This window comes from Triticum urartu, chromosome 3A (assembly GCF_056163025.1).
Source record: "Triticum urartu cultivar PI428250 chromosome 3A, HENAU_Tu73, whole genome shotgun sequence".
Lineage (NCBI taxonomy): Eukaryota > Viridiplantae > Streptophyta > Magnoliopsida > Poales > Poaceae > Triticum > Triticum urartu.
The window spans coordinates 688,660,901-688,679,119 of NC_141875.1; the positions used below are offsets into that span (position 1 = coordinate 688,660,901).

General features: G+C 50.4%; 2 protein-coding genes and 1 pseudogene across 2 annotated transcripts; 2 read left to right on the forward strand and 1 right to left on the reverse strand.

The window, feature by feature from the left end:
* Nucleotides 1–5,285: 5,285 nt before the first annotated feature.
* LOC147981651 (serpin-Z1-like) lies at nucleotides 5,286–7,044 on the forward strand (annotated as a pseudogene).
* Nucleotides 7,045–8,383: 1,339 nt separating this feature from the next.
* LOC147981652 (uncharacterized) lies at nucleotides 8,384–9,047 on the forward strand. Its single transcript, XM_087514029.1, has 2 exons — nucleotides 8,384–8,581; nucleotides 8,700–9,047. Exons 1-2 carry the CDS (start codon nucleotides 8,402–8,404, stop codon nucleotides 9,045–9,047), a joined length of 528 nt encoding a protein of 175 aa, XP_087370155.1. The 5' UTR covers nucleotides 8,384–8,401.
* A 3,199-nt stretch (nucleotides 9,048–12,246) lies between these two features.
* On the reverse strand, nucleotides 12,247–14,238 carry LOC147981653 (uncharacterized). Its single transcript, XM_087516034.1, has 2 exons — nucleotides 12,887–14,238; nucleotides 12,247–12,802 (listed from the first exon to the last, which is right to left on the reverse strand). Exons 1-2 carry the CDS (start codon nucleotides 14,236–14,238, stop codon nucleotides 12,247–12,249), a joined length of 1,908 nt encoding a protein of 635 aa, XP_087372160.1.
* Nucleotides 14,239–18,219: the final 3,981 nt, after the last annotated feature.

Genomic DNA, 18,219 nt, shown 5'->3' on the forward strand with positions numbered 1-18,219 from the left:
CCAACGCACGCGCCACCTCTCCCTACAAAATCCAGAACCTCACGCCGCGACCCACACCACCATGTTACGGACCTCGATCTAGGATTGCAGGTAGCAGAGGAGGAAGAGGGAGGAAGGGGATCTGGTTAGGGGGAGAATGAAGAGCAGCTTCGTTTCGGTTTGCTATTACAATAATACTCGATGCCTTTTTCTTCCTTTCCTCTCACCTCTCTTAACCTCTCACGGCCGCAGGCCACACACGCGTGCGCTCGCCTGGATACTGGTCCCTCTGGCCAGCTGTTACACGTCTTCCTTGGCCGCCAAGGCTTCGCCTTCTCGCCCACGGTCGGTCTTGCCTTCGCTGACTGATGGGGCCCTCTGGCCAGCCGTGACATCTCCCCCGTCTTGCGTTTCGCCTTGTCCCCAAGGCGGAGAGGTAGGGAAGCGCCGTTGCAGCTGTTGTGGCTCTTCCCAGGTGGCCATGCATGGCGGCAGCCCGCTCCACTTGATGCGTAGGCGTAAGGCCGGCTCGCCGCCCACACGAATCATTTTGCTCTCCAGCACCGTTTCGGGTATATGTTCTGCCTGCAAGACAGAGTGGTCAGGTGGTAAAGTAGGACTCACTGGCACCACCGCCCCTTGAGCTTTCTTGAGCTGCGACACATGGACGACTGGGTGAATCTTGCTTGTAGGGGGAAGATCCAACGTGTAGGCCACTGCGCCAATCCGCGCCACCACTCTGTAGGGACCGAAGTAGCGAAACGTAAGCTTCTGATGCGGCCGTTGCGCGACTGACGACTGAACGGATGGTTGGAGCTTGAGCAGGACCGCATCGCCCACGGCGAACTCACGATCTGTGCGATGCTTGTCTGCCTGTCGCTTCATGCTGTCTTGGGCTTGTTTTAGTTGTTGCTGCAGCAGATCGATCATGACCTCTCGTTCCTGCAGCCAGGCCGCCAGGTCCGGCACTGTGCACTCATCAACCTGGGTAACTCCAAACTCTCTTGGCAGATGGCCATACACCACTTCAAACGGGGTCCTCCCCAATGCTGAATGAAAGGACATATTGTACCAGTACTCGGCAAGTGGTAGCCACTTTGACCAATTTGCAGGGCATGAATGTACCGCACACCTGAGATAAGTCTCGAGACATTGGTTCACGCGCTCCGTCTGGCCGTCCGTCTGTGGATGGTACGCAGAACTGAGTCGGATCTCTGTACGGCATAGTTTGAACAGTTCCTGCCACACCTAACTTGTGAACACCTTGTCGCGGTCAGAAATGAGAGCTAGCGGCAAGCCATGCAAGCGGAAGATCTCTTTCATGAATAGCTTCGCCACCTGAAGGGCCGTGAATGGATGCACCAAGGGAATGAAATGGGCATACTTGGAAAATTTATCCACAATCACCAAAACTGTATCAAAGCCTCCTGATCTAGGCAATCCTTCGATGAAGTCCAGCGACACGACTGCCCAAGGTTTCTTCGGGATCGGCAGGGGCTGAAGTAGTCCGGCCGGTGAAATCCTTTCTGTTTTTGCCTGTTGGTAGATCATGCAGTTGCGAACGAAGTCTTTTACTTGCTGTTTCATCCCATGACACGCAAAAAGCCTCTTGATCCTGTTGTAAGTGGCGTGGAAGCCGGAGTGGCCTCCTGCTGCACTTGCGTGTAGCGTCTGGACGAGGTGTTGCTGAGTTTCCGTGTCGTTACCAATCCACACACGCCCTTTGTATCTAAGTATTCCTTCCTGCATGGTGAAGTCAGGCTCGCTCTTGGGATCCAAAGCCAACTTGGTCAGACGCTGTCGTGTCGCTGCATCCTGCTGGTAACTGTTCTTGACTACCTCGAGCCAAACTGGCTTGCACACAGAGATTGCAGCGAGCTCTTCTTGATCAAGGTGCGCTCGCCGCGAGAGTGCGTCTGCGGCGCGGTTGGTCAGGCCAGCTTTGTACTGGATAGTGTATTGCAATCCAATCAATTTTGTAAATGCTCGCTGCTGGATGGGCGTGTTGAGTCTCTGGTCTGTCAAATGGAGAAGGCTTTTCTGATCCGTGCGCACGACGAACTCAGCATGTTGCAGATATGGGCGCCAATGGTCAATGGCTAGCAGTAGTGCCAGGCATTCCTTTTCATAAGCTGAAAGGCCAAGATTCCTGGGGGCTAATGCTTTGCTTAGATAAGCCACTGGGTGGTTGTCCTGCATCAGCACCGCTCCTATTCCTGTGGCACTTGCGTCTGTTTCCACCACAAACTGGCGACGAAAGTCAGGGAGTGCAAGCACTGGGGCTGCAATCAAGGCCTTTTTCAGTGCAGAGAAGGCTGCGTCTGCCGTAGGTGTCCATACAAACAGTGTGTTCTTCTTCAACAAATTGGTGAGTGGTTTGCTGATCACCCCAAAGAAGCGGACAAACTTTCTGTAGTAGCCAGCGAGGCCTAAGAACCCCCTCAGTTCCTTGGTATTGGTTGGCACTGGCCACTCCTGCACGGCTTGCACTTTCTTGTTGTCGGTGGCCACTCCTTTTTCACTGATAATGTGACCCAAGTAGCTGATTTTCTATTGCCCAAAGGTGCACTTGTTTCGTTTGGCTTTCAGACCATATTGGTTCAGCAGCTGCAGTACTTGGGTGAGCAACTGCTTGTGTGTGTCCAGATCTTCAGAATTGATCAGGATATCGTCCATGAACACCAAGACTCCTTTACGGTGAACTGGACGCAAGACCACATGCACCACTCCTTGGAATGTAGCTGGCGCATATGCCAATCCATACGGCATCACTCGGAATTGGTAGTGGCCCATGTGTGTTTTAAAGGCTGTTTTGTGCTCGTCTTCTTGGCGCAGCCTGATTTGATGGTATCCTGCTCGAAGATCCAGCTTGGAAAACCAGCGCGATCCTGCTATCTCGTCCAATAACTCGTCAATAACTGGCATTGGGTAGGTAGTCTTCAGCGTGATCGCATTGAGGTGCCTGAAGTCGATGCAGAATCGCCATGTTTGGCCTTTTTTCTTGACCAAGAGCACCGGGAACGAGAACGGACTATTACTTGGTACAATCAGCCCCAGTCTTAGCATTTCCTTCACCTGGGCTTCTATCTCATCTTTCTGTTCTGGTGTATACCGATACGGCCGGATGTTGATGGGGTTGGCCCCAGGTATCAACGGAATGGAGTGGTCCCAACTTCTGTGCTCTGGAAGTTCGGTTGGTTCAGCAAACACTTCAGGGAAGGCATCTACAATTTGTTGTAGTTCTGCTGGCATTGGGTCTTCTCCTTCACTTTGCTCAGCTGAGTACAACACCACAATATGGGCAATGGAGTTGTTGCTCTCCAAGGCTAACAGCTGTGCCATATCTACTTGTTGCACTTGAGACGTTTTTGCTTGTAATCCTTGCAGCACCACTTGACGTCCTTCGTGGTCAAACTGGAGTGTTTTGGCTGTCCAATCCACTAACATTGGCCCACATTGTTCCATCCAATCCATTCCCACAACCATGTCGTAGCATCCCAATGAGAGCACCCTGACATCTGTGACAAATTGTTGGCCTTGAGTCTTCCAGGAGCATCTAGGAATTATGCCCGAGCACTGCAGAATCCCTCCATTGGCAATCTTGACTGCTATAGATGGTATGGGCTGAATTCTGTCTTGCATGCGCGTCGCCACCGCTTCACTGATGAAACTATGGGAGCTCCCAGAATCCACCAGGATAAGCACTTCGATACCATCGAGCATCCCAAGCAACCGGACTGTACGCGGTGTTGTTTCTCCTGTGGTGGCCATCTTGGAGATGCACATCACCTGCTCTTCATCCGAGTCTGTCTGGTGCCCCTGTCTGTCCTGTTCCTCGGCTTGTAGCAGCTCCCACAGCTCTTCGACCACGTGAAGTTGGACCGTGGCCGCGCACTGGTGGCCTTGGCCCCAGTGCTCTCCGCACTTGAAGCAGAGCCCTCGGGCACGCCTGTAGTTGCGCAGCGCCGTGACTCTGTCTTCGCCTCGGCCTTGATCGTGACGACGATCTGGAGCCCGCGCCGCATCCAGGGCACGACGATCTTCGGCCGCTCCTTGGGGCGCCGGTAGTGCCGCTCGTGGTGGAGGAGCGCCTGCCGCCAGTAATGGGCATACTGGAGCGCGAGGCACCCCTTGTTCGTGGCGTTGATGATCACGCCGTGGCATGCTTGCCAACAGTTCCTCCTGTAACGTAGCAAGAGAAAAGGCAGAGTCCAAATCTTGGGGACGGTGTAAAGCTACACCGGCTTTGATTTCAATTTTTAAGCCATCTATGAATGCGTGGTAAAAAACAATGGATCGAAGGCGGCATTATGTGCTAGCAAATGATGCATAAGTTCCTCAAATTGTTCCATGTACTCTGCGACTGACCCAGCCTGCCTAAGGGAATTGAACTGGCGCAATTGAGCTTGGTATTGCTCGCGACCGAATTTTGCCCCCATGGCTGAACATAACTCTTCCCATGTGAAAGATGCATGCTGGGCTTCATAAATCTGTAGCCATCGTGCAGCATTGCCCAAAAAATGCAAAGTAGCTACTCGCACCCACATCTCCTTCTGAATGCCATACACATCAAAATACTTTTCACATCGGGCCTTCCAGAATTGCGGGTTATCCCCGTCGAATGGCGGAAATTCCAGCCGTGGAAGGGACCAATTGTGATGCGTCGAGTGCGGTGAGTACTGCCCACGCTCCCTAGTGAGATCTATTGATGTAGATGCAGGAATCTCAAGAGAAGGTATGAGCGATGCACCCTTGACCGGAGGAGGCGCTAGGGTGGTGACCACCCCGTGAGCCAATCCCCCGGAGTCGATCATATTGCCGTGGCCCTCTGGCCCGTGATGCGTCCTGTCCGGCGCCATGGGTGCCACCGGAGAGCGCGCCACCGGATCCGCTGCTGGATCCCCTTCTTGGCCGACCGGATCGGCCAGCGCGGAATGCAGCGCGATATGCCCCACTTGCGTACGCAGTTCGTCGAGATGGTGTTGGAGATTCGTCACCGCTGGTCGCCACAGCTCGAGGGAGGTCTGGATTTCCTCCAATCGGGCGTCGTTGGCCGCGCGACCCTCGTTGACGGACTTGATGAGTGCGGCGATCTGCTCCTCCATCGCCGCCGTCTTCTGCGCCTGCTTGGTCATGTAGCGCGGACGAGGGTAGGCCGTCTCCAGATCGTCTGACCTCTGATACCACTTGTTACGGACCTCGATCTAGGATTGCAGGTAGCAGAGGAGGAAGAGGGAGGAAGGGGATCTGGTTAGGGGGAGAACGAAGAGCAGCTTCGTTTCGGTTTGCTATTGCAATAATACTCGATGCCTTTTTCTTCCTTTCCTCTCGCCTCTCTTAACCTCTCACGGCCGCAGGCCACACACACGCGCGCGCTCGCCTGGATACCGGTCCCTCTCGCCAGCTGTTACACGTCTTCCTTGGCCGCCAAGGCTTCGCCTTCTCGCCCACGGTCGGTCTTGCCTTCGCTGACTGATGGGGCCTTCTGGCCAGCCGTGACACACCACCACCACCACTACCAAGAAACCGCGAGACCCACGCCCGTGGCAGGCAGGCAGCCAAGGAGCCGGACGTCGCAGAGGCAGCCCGTGGCGTGGCTGCATTCTCAATACGCGCGCTCCACTACCTCGCCCTCGCGGCCGGCGCGGGCGCCAGCAGCAAAAACATCGCCGTGTCCCCTGTCTCCATCCACGCCGCGGTGGTGCTCATCGGCGCGGCCGCCCGCGGCGCCACGCTCGACGAGATCGTCCCCTTCCTCGGCCCTGCCGGCAGCCGCGCCCACGCGCTGCTCGCGTCGGATGTCGCCTTACGCGTGCTCGCCCACATCACCGATGATCAAGGCGGGCCGAAGGTGCGGTTCGCCAACAGTGTCTGGGTCGACGACGCGTCAGCGCGCCTCAAGACCAATGTTTTAAATAGCGGGCTATGGCATTTAGCGGCAACCCTTAAAAACAGCTATAGCTGGGCTATAGCCCGCTATAGCCGGGCTATAGAGGCAAATTGTACATGAAATCATTTAGCGGCAATACCCTTAAACAGCTATAGTGGAGCTATAGCGAGGCTATAGCCGGCTATTTAAAACTATGCTCAAGACCGACTAACCCCTTCTCGTCGCCGAGCAGTTCCGCGCGCAAGCGTACGCGGCGTCCTTCACAACAAAGGTAAATTATCTTCTGTCTTCTCTCTCATGCCTATGAGCTCGCCTGAGTAAGTTCATTGATCGGTCTTTTTTTTTCAGCCGGAGGAAGCGAGGCGGGACATCAACCGGTGGGTCCAGGCTGCGACGGCGGGCCGGATCAAGGGCTTCCTGCCCCAGGGCTCCGTCGGCGCCGGCACGCGGGCCATCCTCGTGAACGCGCTCTACTTCAAGGGCGTCTGGGAGAGCAAGTTCGATGCCCGGCTCACGCAGCAGCACAGATTCTACCTGCTCAACGGCGGCCGTGTCCGCGTGCCGTTCATGTCGAGCCGCGAGAGCCAGCACATCGCCTGCTGCACCGAGTGGAAGGTCCTGAAAATCCTCTACGCGTCCGGCCGCCGCGGAGTCGAGCACCTGCGGCGGCACTTCGCCATCTACGTCTACGGTCTACCTCCCGAACGAGCTCCACGGCCTGCCGCCCGAGCATGCTGCAGAAGCTGGCCTCCAGCCCGGAGCTGCTCGAGGCGGGCTCCATGGACCTGAGAAACATGGTCCCCGTGCGCGACTTCCGGCCGCCAAAGTTCACCGTGTCGTACAAGACGGAGGCGACGGGGCTGCTGCAGGGCCTCGGGCTGCGCCTGCCGTTCGACGGCGACGCCACCGACTTCTCGGAGATGCTGGAGGAATCCACAGGGTCCCTCGTCGTGCCAAACGTCTACCACCAGTCCCTGGTGGAGGTGAACGAGGAAGGGACCGAAGCGGCTGCGACGACCGCGGTAACCAGTATGACTTTTACCTGTCCCGCGGTGATGAGCAGGCCGGTCAAATACGTGGACTTCGTCGCCGACCACCCTTTCATGTTCTTGATCAAGGAGGAGCTCACCGGCGTCGTCGTGTTCGCCGGGCAAGTTGTCGATCCTTCGTCGTGATTCCGATGCTGGCACGTATTAGCCTTCAGAGCGTGCTTTTGCCTTGTAACCGGTGACCACTTACCATGACCTGACCATGGTAACTAAGTATATTATCTTATCTTGGTTATTCATTAGAGTAAAACAATTGATTTGGTGAAACCTCTTTTGAGCGGAACTGGTCCGTGTGTTGAACATAGTTCTATTACTTTTGCTATAGATAGATTTACACGAGTTCATGAACAATGAAGGAGCTTTTTTGGGCTTACATGTATGTCCACGCGTAATAGACTTGAGCATGACGATGCAGGACGCGCCGGAGAAGGCGCACACTGGCCCACCCGTAGCATGAAGTCGCTCTAGATCCAACGTACAAACACGAATCCAGCAACCACCATTGTTCTGAGCTGCAACAAGAAACAATGAAACCTCGACCCTAGCTCCCGCCTTGGTGGCCCTTGTCCCGGCCAGGAGGCGGCGTACCCGTACGGTTGCCACGGCTCTCATTGGCCGCACGTGCATCTCAGACATACAGGGATCACTTGGTCCGGCGGCCACCCTAGAGTACATCGACATCTGGCGCAAGCTACAGCATGTGGCCCTTTCCTCCCAGCCTGATATCCTTCGTTGGAAATGGACTGAGAATGGTGTATACTCGGCTTCCTCCTGCTATACTGCCCTTTTCACCGGATCCACGACACCGAGCACTGGCGGCTTGTGTGGAAGTCCGGCGCGCCCCTATCGGTGAAGTTTTTTATATACCTGGCCTCCTTGAACCGCTGCTGGACCGCCGATAGGCTTGCTCGGCGTGGTCTACCGCACGAGCCGGCATGCGTCCTTTGTCTTCAGGAGCCAGAGACCTTGCAACACATCATAGTGGGATGCGTTTTCACTCGCTCTGTTTGGCATGAGATCCTTACTTGGTGCTGCCCCTCCACCCCCCCCCCCCCCCCCCGGGCGAATAGCTCCCATGCGACGTCGTTGGTGTGTATTGTCTCTCATGCGACGTCGTTGGTTGTAATAGCTCTCATGCAACATCTGCGTTGGAAAAAATAGCTCCCATGCGACACTGCTGCCTAATCCAGAGACACATGTTTAAAACTCGAATCAGGTGAGCGGGACCCACAGCGCGGGACCCACAGTGTGGGACCCACTAACTTATCCAACTCAGCATTGGTCAGGTGAGCGGGACCCACTGCGTGGGACCCACTAACTTATCCAGGTCAGCATTGGTACAAGAGGACACCGAGCCGTGGCCCGAGCCGTGCAGCACCCGAGCCCATCCTCGCCCCCCCCCCCACCCCCCCTCCCCGACCGTTGTTGTTCTTCTTCTCCGGCGACGACGCGCAACAACGCCGTTCCGGGCCGCGACCTAGCAATGTCGAGCTCCGCTTCAGCCTCCCGCCGCTCATGGCCGCGCTATGGCGCAGTGCCCATGACAAGGTGCCCTGCATGCCCACGTATCGCACCCCTGAAGCGGCTAGTCACAACGACCGACAAGAATGGCAACCTTGGGCGGGAATTCGTGAAATGCGAGAGCAAACCAGAGCAAGGAAAGGTGAGATTTTACTTCTCAATATGCCAATTTTGGTTTTTGTATCCCAATTTCATATTTGCACAATTTTTTCCCATTTTTCATCGGATTTGGGATTTAGGGTTCATCTTTCCAATTTTAGAAATTGAAGCAATGCACCCATTTTGAGTGGCTAGATGAGTACATAGAGCGGATTCAACTGGAGGGTGCATCAGGGGAGCTCGATTTACCGTTGGAGGCGGAGAAGTTGGGCAAGTTTGGATCGGGCGCTTCTGGATCTGGGGCCCGGGCCCCTGGATCTGCCCATTCCATTGGGGCTACTGTGGGGGATGCAGTAGTGACGGCAGAGCTGAAGAAGCTAAACAAGCAGATGAAGAAACTCATCGAATTGCAGAAGCAGGGCAATTTGATGGGGCTGATGGCCGGACTTTTTTATGTTTGTGTAATTGCTCTCGCATTTGTTTATGTGATGATAATTAGTCGTAAGTGAATAGAAGTGTTGCGTTGTACGAATTCAGAATGTCCTCTCCACTCTGTTTCAGCCCCGTTTTTTAGTTCTTCAGTTCGTCATCAGTTTCAGTTTCAGTGGTAGCGTGAGAAAAGGAAAAAAAGGTTCGTCCACAGTTACCCGAAAAGGCCAGGCCCATATAGAAGTTAGGCAGGGCCGAATAGAACATATCCAGGCCCATTGATAAAAGGAGTGCAAAAAAAGTGCACACGGTCATTAACATCGATATATCTTTTCGGCTTCAGATCATTTCACAAATTTTAAGTTTCCTGCAGTCACCTTTTTTGAGATAACTCATCTGATAATTATTTGAGATATTTTTATGCATAAGCTATTTGAGATAATTATTTGAGCAGTCTTTGTGAACCAAAAAAGTTGCAATTGTTTGGTTCTAGTTTATTTCAACCAAGCACCATTTCTTAATATATTTTTTTACTTGTGCTATGGTGTTTTCAAAGTTTTTACTCGTGTGTTTCAACCGGAAAAGGTTGTGCCCCTCTCAAAAAAGAACCAGGGGCGGATCCATACTTGGTCATGGGTTTACAGTTGTACACCCAAATCTTTTGGCTAGACATTTTTATATATGGTGTATACTTTAATACATTCAGTGCCCAAATGACCTTTCTCGCTAATGCCATGTTTGGCAGCAAAAAATGACATAGCAAGCATGATTTAAACATCAGACAACACTTACGCATGTCATCAGCACCAGATAATTAGCATTTTTCTTGCCCATTGTCTTCAAATGCATTGTATACCAACTATATGATTATGTAGTACAGTACATAATCTTTATTGTCAATTTCTTGGTAACGTACATTTTAGATACCAGATCAATTGTTTTTTAGTACACATGGCCACATATAGATAGATAAAGGGGCATCGGGTACCCTAGTAGCATAGATAGATAAAACATATAGAGGGGCATCCCCCCACTACATATAGTTCATAAAACATGAAAGTAAAATAATTAAAACTAGATATATAAAAGACACGGGCACACACGCCCGAACCAACACAAACACAAACTAGAGCCCCAAACTAGATAGATAGGGGCCCGATAGATAGAGGGCAAGACTCGCCCCTTGAACAACTCCTTGGCCCCTCCTCCTTGCCACTCCTTGGCCCCTCCTCCTTGGGCCCCTCACTCGTCGTCCTCCGGCATCTGGTAGGGGAGGGTGTGCATGCCGTTGGGGTGAGGGAAGATGTTGTGGAAGTTGGTGAAGATGTTGTAGGTCGTGAACGCGATAAACTCGCATCCACACCAGAACACCTCCCCGAGGAGGTGGTGAGCGTCGTAGGGGTTGGTGAAGGTGACGTAGAGGCCGATGACGAAGCCGTTGGGGCCGGCGTTGCCATCGTACTGCTCGTGGAGGTGGAACATGGGCGGAGTGCCCGGAGGGAGGTGGCGGTAGCCGACTTGGAGGAAGAAGCGAGCGAACTCTCTAGGGCCCCTCCACCTAGAGATGGCCCACACCCTCAGGCTGTTCTCGACGACGACTCCGGCCGGGTACTGCCTCTCCGGCACGGTGCAAGGGCGACGGTAGGTAGGGCCGTTGAACTGCATGGTGGCTCGAGTGGTGGATTTGGCTCGAAAAAAAGGGGAGGAGGCTTGAGAGATGAGTGTGAGAGGATGAGGAAATGGTGCCCTTTTATAGCCGCGTTGCAACCGTGGTCAATGTGTACACGGTGCCCCTTCACGATCTTTTTCTCTTCTCCGCTCGCACTGGCATAAGTAATTGCGGGCATTAAGTGAAAAAACGGCGGCCAGAGCATCCAAAGAGGCACGGGCACTTGCATCGGTGGTGACGCCGCGTGGGAAACAGGCATCACCGACGCGTGACACTGAAAAAGGAGCTGCACCACCGACGCGTCCGTCTCGTTCAAACATGCATTTGTTAAAATAGCTTAGATGCGACGTGCCTACGCTGCGCCCTTGCCGTACTCTGCGTCGATGCGTGCATGCAAGCCCGCATGCAAATGGCTAGGCGTTCACGAGCAAAGAATAGCTAGGCTGCGACGTTGCATGGCATGCATGGGATAGGGATGGCCCACATGTCATTGACCCTCTCGCATGTAGCCGATCCCCCCTCTCGACGGCCGTGCGCACGCACGCCAGGCTTTGCCGGGCCCGATCCGCTCGGCCCAACGGTCACTTAGATGCTCCCCCGCTCAACGTTATCTGTTCGTCAGAGAGAAAAAACGATGGCCAATCAGATTGGAGCCCACGGATCGCCCCCGCGGAATCCTTCTAGAAGTCCTATCCGACGGCCGCAGTTTGGCGTTAGGGTTAGATCGACGGTGGACGTTTGGCGCTAGGGTTACATGGGGTTTTGAGGCAGTCAACGGGGTTTTGAAAGGTTTGACCGAACATTCAAATGTGTATAACTAATTAAAAAAAATCTAAAAAATGAAAAACCTGCGCATATAGCCTTTTTATGTTACATAGTTATGATATAAAATGATAAACTTGATCTAATGATCTTTGCATGAAAAAACCTTCACAAATTGGACTATCTCGACTGAGGTTGCATAGATTTCAAAGGAGTGAGAAGAGGGTTTGAGGTTTTGAAAATGCAAAAAAATCAAAAAACATCAGCTTAGCTTCATTTTAGAGTGACTAAGGAGGATCTGAAGTTATTTTTGCATTTAAAATTTTTAAACTTGTTTTATTGCTGACTTTGTATTAAAGGGTGTTTTTTCAAAAATAAATTAAATAATATGAATACTTATTCAAAAAAAGGTGAGACTTCGTATTGATCCTATATAGGTATAATATAAGCTAAGAAAATCTTTTTGGGTGATTTTGAGAAGATCGAAAAGAACTTGCTTAGAAATGGGGCCGTTTTCCCTTACTTTGAAGCCTGTTTGTACAACATTTTCAGTGACTATGAGTTGGACTTCACAAAAAGGGTTGGATTTATGAACTAAAGTGCATAGTAGTACATAAAACGATGCAACATCACAGAACAAACAAATGAACTCAAAAAATATTGGAGATAGGTTCAAATTTGAATGTCGGTTCAAATTTGAATTTTATTTCAAGTCAAATCAACATCATAGCACATAAGTTTTCACATGAAAGAACATAAGTTTTCACATCAAATGACAACAAACATAAGTTTTCACATCAAATGACAACAAACTTAAGTTTTCACATCAAATTTGAATGATTTCGACTCTATTTCTTTTGCTTCTTTCTACCACTCGATTTCTTCTGCTTTTTTCCACCGTTTGGTTCCACGGCGCATAGTTTGTTGATGCTGATGCTCTTGCTTTTTGGCCCCTTGCAAACTCCACTAGGCCCCCTCAACTTTTTCACCTGACCATGTCCCACTTCTTCAGTTTGCACTTCTTCAGTTTGCACTTCTGCAGATTGAGTAGATGGCACAAATTGTTCAACTACTTCAGTTTGCAACTCAACACTTGGCAGCACAACCTCCAAACATGGCAACACAGTTGTCAAAGCAGATTCGCATGGCAGCACAACAGTTGCTTCATCTGCAACAGTTTCAGATTGCCCTAGCGTCTGCAAAACAGATTCAGTATGCATCACATCGTCCAAAACAGAAACACTTAGCTCATGTTCAGCAGTAACAGTTTCAGTTAGCTCCATATCTTTGTCACCAAACATTATCTGCTTAGTGCTCTTCCTTCTATAGCCATTGAGTCTTGCTTTTTTCACTGGCCAGCATTGTTCAACAACAAGAGGTGGGGCTTTTTCTGCACGCTTCCTCCTAAAAAATAAAGCATTTGACTTGGTTAGATACTAGAACAAGTAGCAAAATCAAAAACTTGCAAAAATAGTAACATGAACATACTTTGGCCTCTGAGGAGTGTAGATGCACTTGGATGAACCAATTCTGTGCCCAAGTACCTCACACAACTTGCACCTATTTTTGTTACCGTTTTGAGCCCTTTTGGGCTTATCATTCTTTTCCTTTTCCTTTTTCCCCTTCTTACTACAACCACCTTTCTCAAACCAAGCTTTGAATCTGCTCTGTTTAGGCCTCCCAGCCTTTCTTCTAGTGACAGGGGGACACAAGGTAAATTCTATTTCCACCTCAGGCCACTGAGATTGGTCAGTCAGTGCAGGAATTGGACTTGCATATGCAGCTTTGAATTTTTGTACTGAATAATACTCATGCAAATATGGGTGCATATTTAACCTGGGTTTAGATGCCAAAAAAAGTATGGCATGCTCACATGGTTTTCCAGTGTGTTGCCACTCTTGGCAAGTGCACTCATGCAACTCAGTATTTACCACATGCCTCTTGCCACTCTTTGTATCTCTAACTTCAGCACCCCACAAGGAAGATTTCTCAACAGATAGATGTGAAAGATTTCTACTCCTATTGACCACCTGTTGTACCACTGCTGGAAGCTTGTCCCCTTCCAAAATATTAGCAATTTTTCCTCTCAACTCCCACAAACGCATGATCATGATCCTTATTTGGTCCACCATGTCATGCACAGGCAAGTCTTTCAAATCCTTCACTTTGTTGTTAAAACTTTCTGCCAAGTTGTTATTGATATGATCACATTTTATGGCAGTATTAAAACCCGATCTATACCACAACAGAGAATGGTGGGTGTTCAACCATGAAGCAAATTCATTATCACTACATGATGACAATATCTTACCAAGGTGATAGGAATGTGTCTGTCTGGTGTAGGATCTTGCTGCTGGCCACATGCGCCCAAATTCATCTCCTCTGAATTTTTTTATCAGATTCATCCACATATGTCCAAAGCACTCCCTCTGCTCAGCATGGGGGAAAACATTTTTTACTGCATTTTCCAACCCTTTACATGCATCTGTGTGGATGGCCAAAGGAGAAACTGGCCCTATGCATCTTTTTAGTTGCATCATGAACCATATCCATGATGCCTCTGTCTCTGATTGAAACATTCCTATTGCAATTGGGAACATCCAGTTGTGTCCATCTAGAGCATTGCATGCAGCCAACTGACCATTCCACTTTCCAGTCAAAAAAGATGATTCTATGCTCAAATATGGACGACAACCTGCTTTGAATCCATCTATGCAAGGCTTCAAACACATAAAAAACTTGCTGAATAAAACCTTGCCATCCTCTGTTACCTCTGTATCTATCTCCACCACACTCCCAGGTGACCTCTTCTCCACCTCTGCTTTAAAACTATACAACATCCTAAATGTATTTGCCCAGTCACCATACAACGATTTCATGGCCCTTTGTTTTGCTTTCCACACTGTGGTATATTGCAGCTGGATGGGGTACAGCTTCTCCAAGTCAACTTTAAGCCTCTTTGCAGTAGTGTTTGGAGTCTTGGCTAAAATAGGAGTAATCTTGTCTGTAACCCAAAGCTGTGATGTCATCTTTGAAACTCTCTATGAAGTGGTCATACATGTATGCTGGTGTGGTATTTGATTTAACCTTACTGTACTTCCATCAGGTTGTAGTCTGGCAGACAAGTACCATTTGCAAGGATTGCCACCACCATCATAACCTTTGCACCGAGCATAAAATTTCTTTCGATCAGTCCACATAGTCTTGGCATCAAACTCTTTTTTCACTGCATAGGTCCTGAAAGACATCCTAAACTCCTTCATGCTTGGCCACAACTTTCCCACCTCAATAACTGGGTTCTCTTTGTCATACAAACAAACCAGCTCATTATCATCTGCATCATCCACATCATCTGCAGCCTCTCTCATCAGCTGTTCTTCATCCTCATTTGCATTTCTAGGGCCTGTGTTACCTTCAGCAGGCAAAGAACTGTCATCCTTCTCCTTATCTTTGTCATCAACTTGAATGCCAAACATTTCGGCCATATCAATGTCAGATATTGGTGTAATGACCAAATCTGTTTTTTCATTCAACTCTACTACATTCCAGTCAACAACAATCTTCCTAGCACCATGGGTTCCCTCCTCTCCATCTGCATCAATCCCTGTATCTTCAGCTACTACAGTCGGTTCAGTCAACAATGCCAACATCTTCTTTTGTGAAACCCACTCATCATCTTCCATCTGTGCAGCCCTCTTTGATTGCACATAACCAACTCTGGAATGAGTTTGCAGATCAATTAGCTCTGCATAAAATGTTACTTGTTTGCTTTCCCACCCTTCTTGCTGATCAATTTCAGCAACCATGGATTCTCCATCTTCAATTCTCACATATTCACCATTATAGTTATCGAAACGTTGCAGACATACCTCTTGTTCTGGACCCCAAACAATACTCTCCCCAATTCTCTCCACCAAATTGCCCACGGCCTTCTCCTTCATGCTCTCCAATTCCTGGGGATCAACATCTGCAAATTCGACATCCAACCTCACAGTGGTATCTCTATCAATGTTTTTGACACTGCCATCACTGAGCTTGGCTTTACAGGGAAAAAATTCCACTATAATTGCGAATGTGGTGGCAGAATTGAACCTCCCCTGTTTTGTCAAGGGCAGGCAGCGGCGGCAGTCACTACCAAATCGAGTTCGATTCTAAATCGCCAAGAAAAGAGGATGGCATTACCGATTTGAAGCACTGTCTCCTCGCTCCATCTCATCCAGCCCTCGCTCCATCTCCTATCCAATCGAGATTCTAAAATGCCAAGAAACAGGGGCAGCATGAGGCCACACATTTATCCAAAATTCAGTGGAATGGGAGTAGTGTTTGGAAAATACTCACTCGCAATAGTCGCTGCAGAGATAGGCGCCCCTCCACCACCGGGCCGCGGAGAAGAAACAACCCCCGGATCCAATGGAGCCCGATTCTAAATCGCCAAGAAACAGAGGGCAGCATGAGGCCACAGATCCCCCAAAATTCTGGGTAGTGGGACTAGGGTTTCGGGCTCACCTCGCAATAGCTCTGCCACTGCCGAGAAATGAGCTCCACCACCGCGGAGAAGAAACCGCTGCCGGAGAAGATGCTTACGGCGGCGCCGCTCGCTCAGTCCAGCACGGGCGAGTCGAGCACGGTCACACAGTCCCAGGTCGAGTCGTGGACGGTTGACTCTTGTCTACGTGGCCATAGGTGGACCCCACCAGTCAGAGCACATAACCCCCAGTGTCCTAACCAAATCTCAGCCTAACTAACAGCCAACTAGCCGCGTAAATGGTGTGTCGCATGGGAGCTATTTTTTCCAACGCAGATGTCGCATGAGAGCTATTACAGCCAACAACGTCGCATGAGAGACAGTTCACATCAACGACGTCGCATGGGAGCTATTCGCCCCCCCCCCCCCCCGCCCGACGGATCTTCCGGCTTCTTCGACTGGCTTTCCACGGCCCTCCCCAGGCTACCTCCGACCACTCGCCGCGGCCTCACTACCATGGCCGGCCTTGTGGCCTGGACGCTATGGCGCCACCGCAATGCGGTCATCTTCGACAAGATCACCCCGTCTACCTCCATCCTGGTCACCACTATTAAAGACGACGCTCGCTCCTGGGCCACTGCCGGAGCCAAAGGGCTTAACGCTTTTATCCCTGTAACCTGATCTTGTATGAGGGGCTGAGCATCCCCAATACTCCATGCTCACACGATCGCCACGGACACGCCTTCTTGCGTACGTGAACGTGGCGTCGACCTGTTGTTTTCTTCTCCCTCTATCAATGCAAAGATATGCTCCAAAGCGTATTCGAGAAAAAAAAACAATGAAACCATTGAAAACATATCCATTACCCATATGAAAGACAGAAGAAGGAAAAAAAGTTTGCTTGCTTTTTGCTCTTGGATCGAATGAATCCGCGCACCAGCTAGCTAGGAGCGCAAAAAACAAAGTGATCCTTGTGGAAAGAAACCCTTGGGTAGATGAACCTGACTGAGCGTTAGGAAAAATATTGATTTCTTCATTTTCTTAACCACTGGCTGGTTTTCCTTTTTAGTGGGAGGGGGTAGGGGTTGGGGGACATATGCCCTCCCTACTGCCTCGCTTCCACTCACCGCCCTCGTCTCTTGTCCGTGGTTACCTGACTATCAGGCAAAGGTTGGAGAAGGCCGACGTGGCCTGCAGGAACCACGCCACAAAGCCGAGGATGATGTTGCCTTGGAATCGGCTGCAAGCCAGCTCAGGGAAGGACCCACTGAACTCAATGTCCTTGACAAAGAGGACCCTGACAAAGGCGGCGGAGGAGGCCGCCGGCAAGAAAAGAAGAGCCACGAACTATACATTGACACATCGTGCATGCACGCATGCCAGGCATACATATATGGCTAGCATAGCTATGTTCGAGAAAGAAACAAACATGTAAGGAAGAAAAATGATGATGTTGTACGTACCACGTCACCCAGTGCAAGAAGGAAGGCGTTGTCGGGCCGGTGAATACCGTCCTCGGCCAACAGAGTGATCAGGTAGACTACACCTAGGGCGAAAAGTCGAGAGGGTATGCAACAACATCACAGAAATAAGATGGCTATGTACGCTGGAGCAGATTGAGTAGCACATGCATCTATATGCATCATGACTAGCTAGATAGATTAACACGAGTAGGTAACTGTGTCGATCGACTTGACCGGCTCGGCCACTAACTAAAATGTGCATGCATGGCGCGAGTCTGGTTTTGTGTATTTTATTGTGCTTTGAGTAATGAAAGAAGGCCGTGAGGGCTCGAGCCAAGATGTAGCCTCCGTTTGACCAAGAAGAAAAGCCTTTTGGCAAAGGCTACTGGTTTTCTTTTTGGCGAAGTGTGTGTGCATCTGTGGTTTTCTTCCTGGTTTGTCCTTGTGTTATTGAGAGAGAAAAGAGTGGAACTCAAGAGAGAGTTGAGAGGATAAGAAGAAGAAGCGGTGCTGCGAGGAAGCGTCACCAATAGGAAGAAAATAAGACTGCTTGTTTTTGCTTTGGATCAAATGAAATCGTGAACTAGCTAGTCAGGAGCTCAAAAAACAAAGTGACCCCTTGTGAAAAGAAACCCTGGGCTGGGGTCATATGCCCCTCTCCCACTCCCCTACTACATACTGCTTCACTTCCATTCACTACCCTCGTCTCTTGTCGCCGACCCTCGTCTCCTCCTCAGCACCCGAGCTGAGCAGGAGGAAGATCGATCGAAGATGAGCTTTTTTCTTTGGGCGAGCTTCATCAATCAGGGTTGCTAACAAGCTTTTCCCCCGTTTCCTACTGATTACTGATACTAGTATCCGGAGGGAGATCTTAGGAAGATCTTTCCTACTGA

What these genes read in the sequence shown, in the direction of transcription:
- LOC147981652 (XM_087514029.1), top strand. Translation starts at nt 8,402, where the DNA reads ATGTCGAGCTCCGCTTCAGCCTCCCGCCGCTCATGGCCGCGCTATGGC. An exon ending in GCAAACCAGAGCAAGGAAAG is followed by an intron (nt 8,582 to 8,699) that starts GTGAGATTTTAC and finishes TTCCAATTTTAG; the next exon opens with AAATTGAAGCAATGCACCCA.
- LOC147981653 (XM_087516034.1), bottom strand. Translation starts at nt 14,238, where the DNA reads ATGTTGTATAGTTTTAAAGCAGAGGTGGAGAAGAGGTCACCTGGGAGT. An exon ending in TACACTCCTCAGAGGCCAAA is followed by an intron (nt 12,803 to 12,886) that starts GTATGTTCATGT and finishes TTTATTTTTTAG; the next exon opens with GAGGAAGCGTGCAGAAAAAG.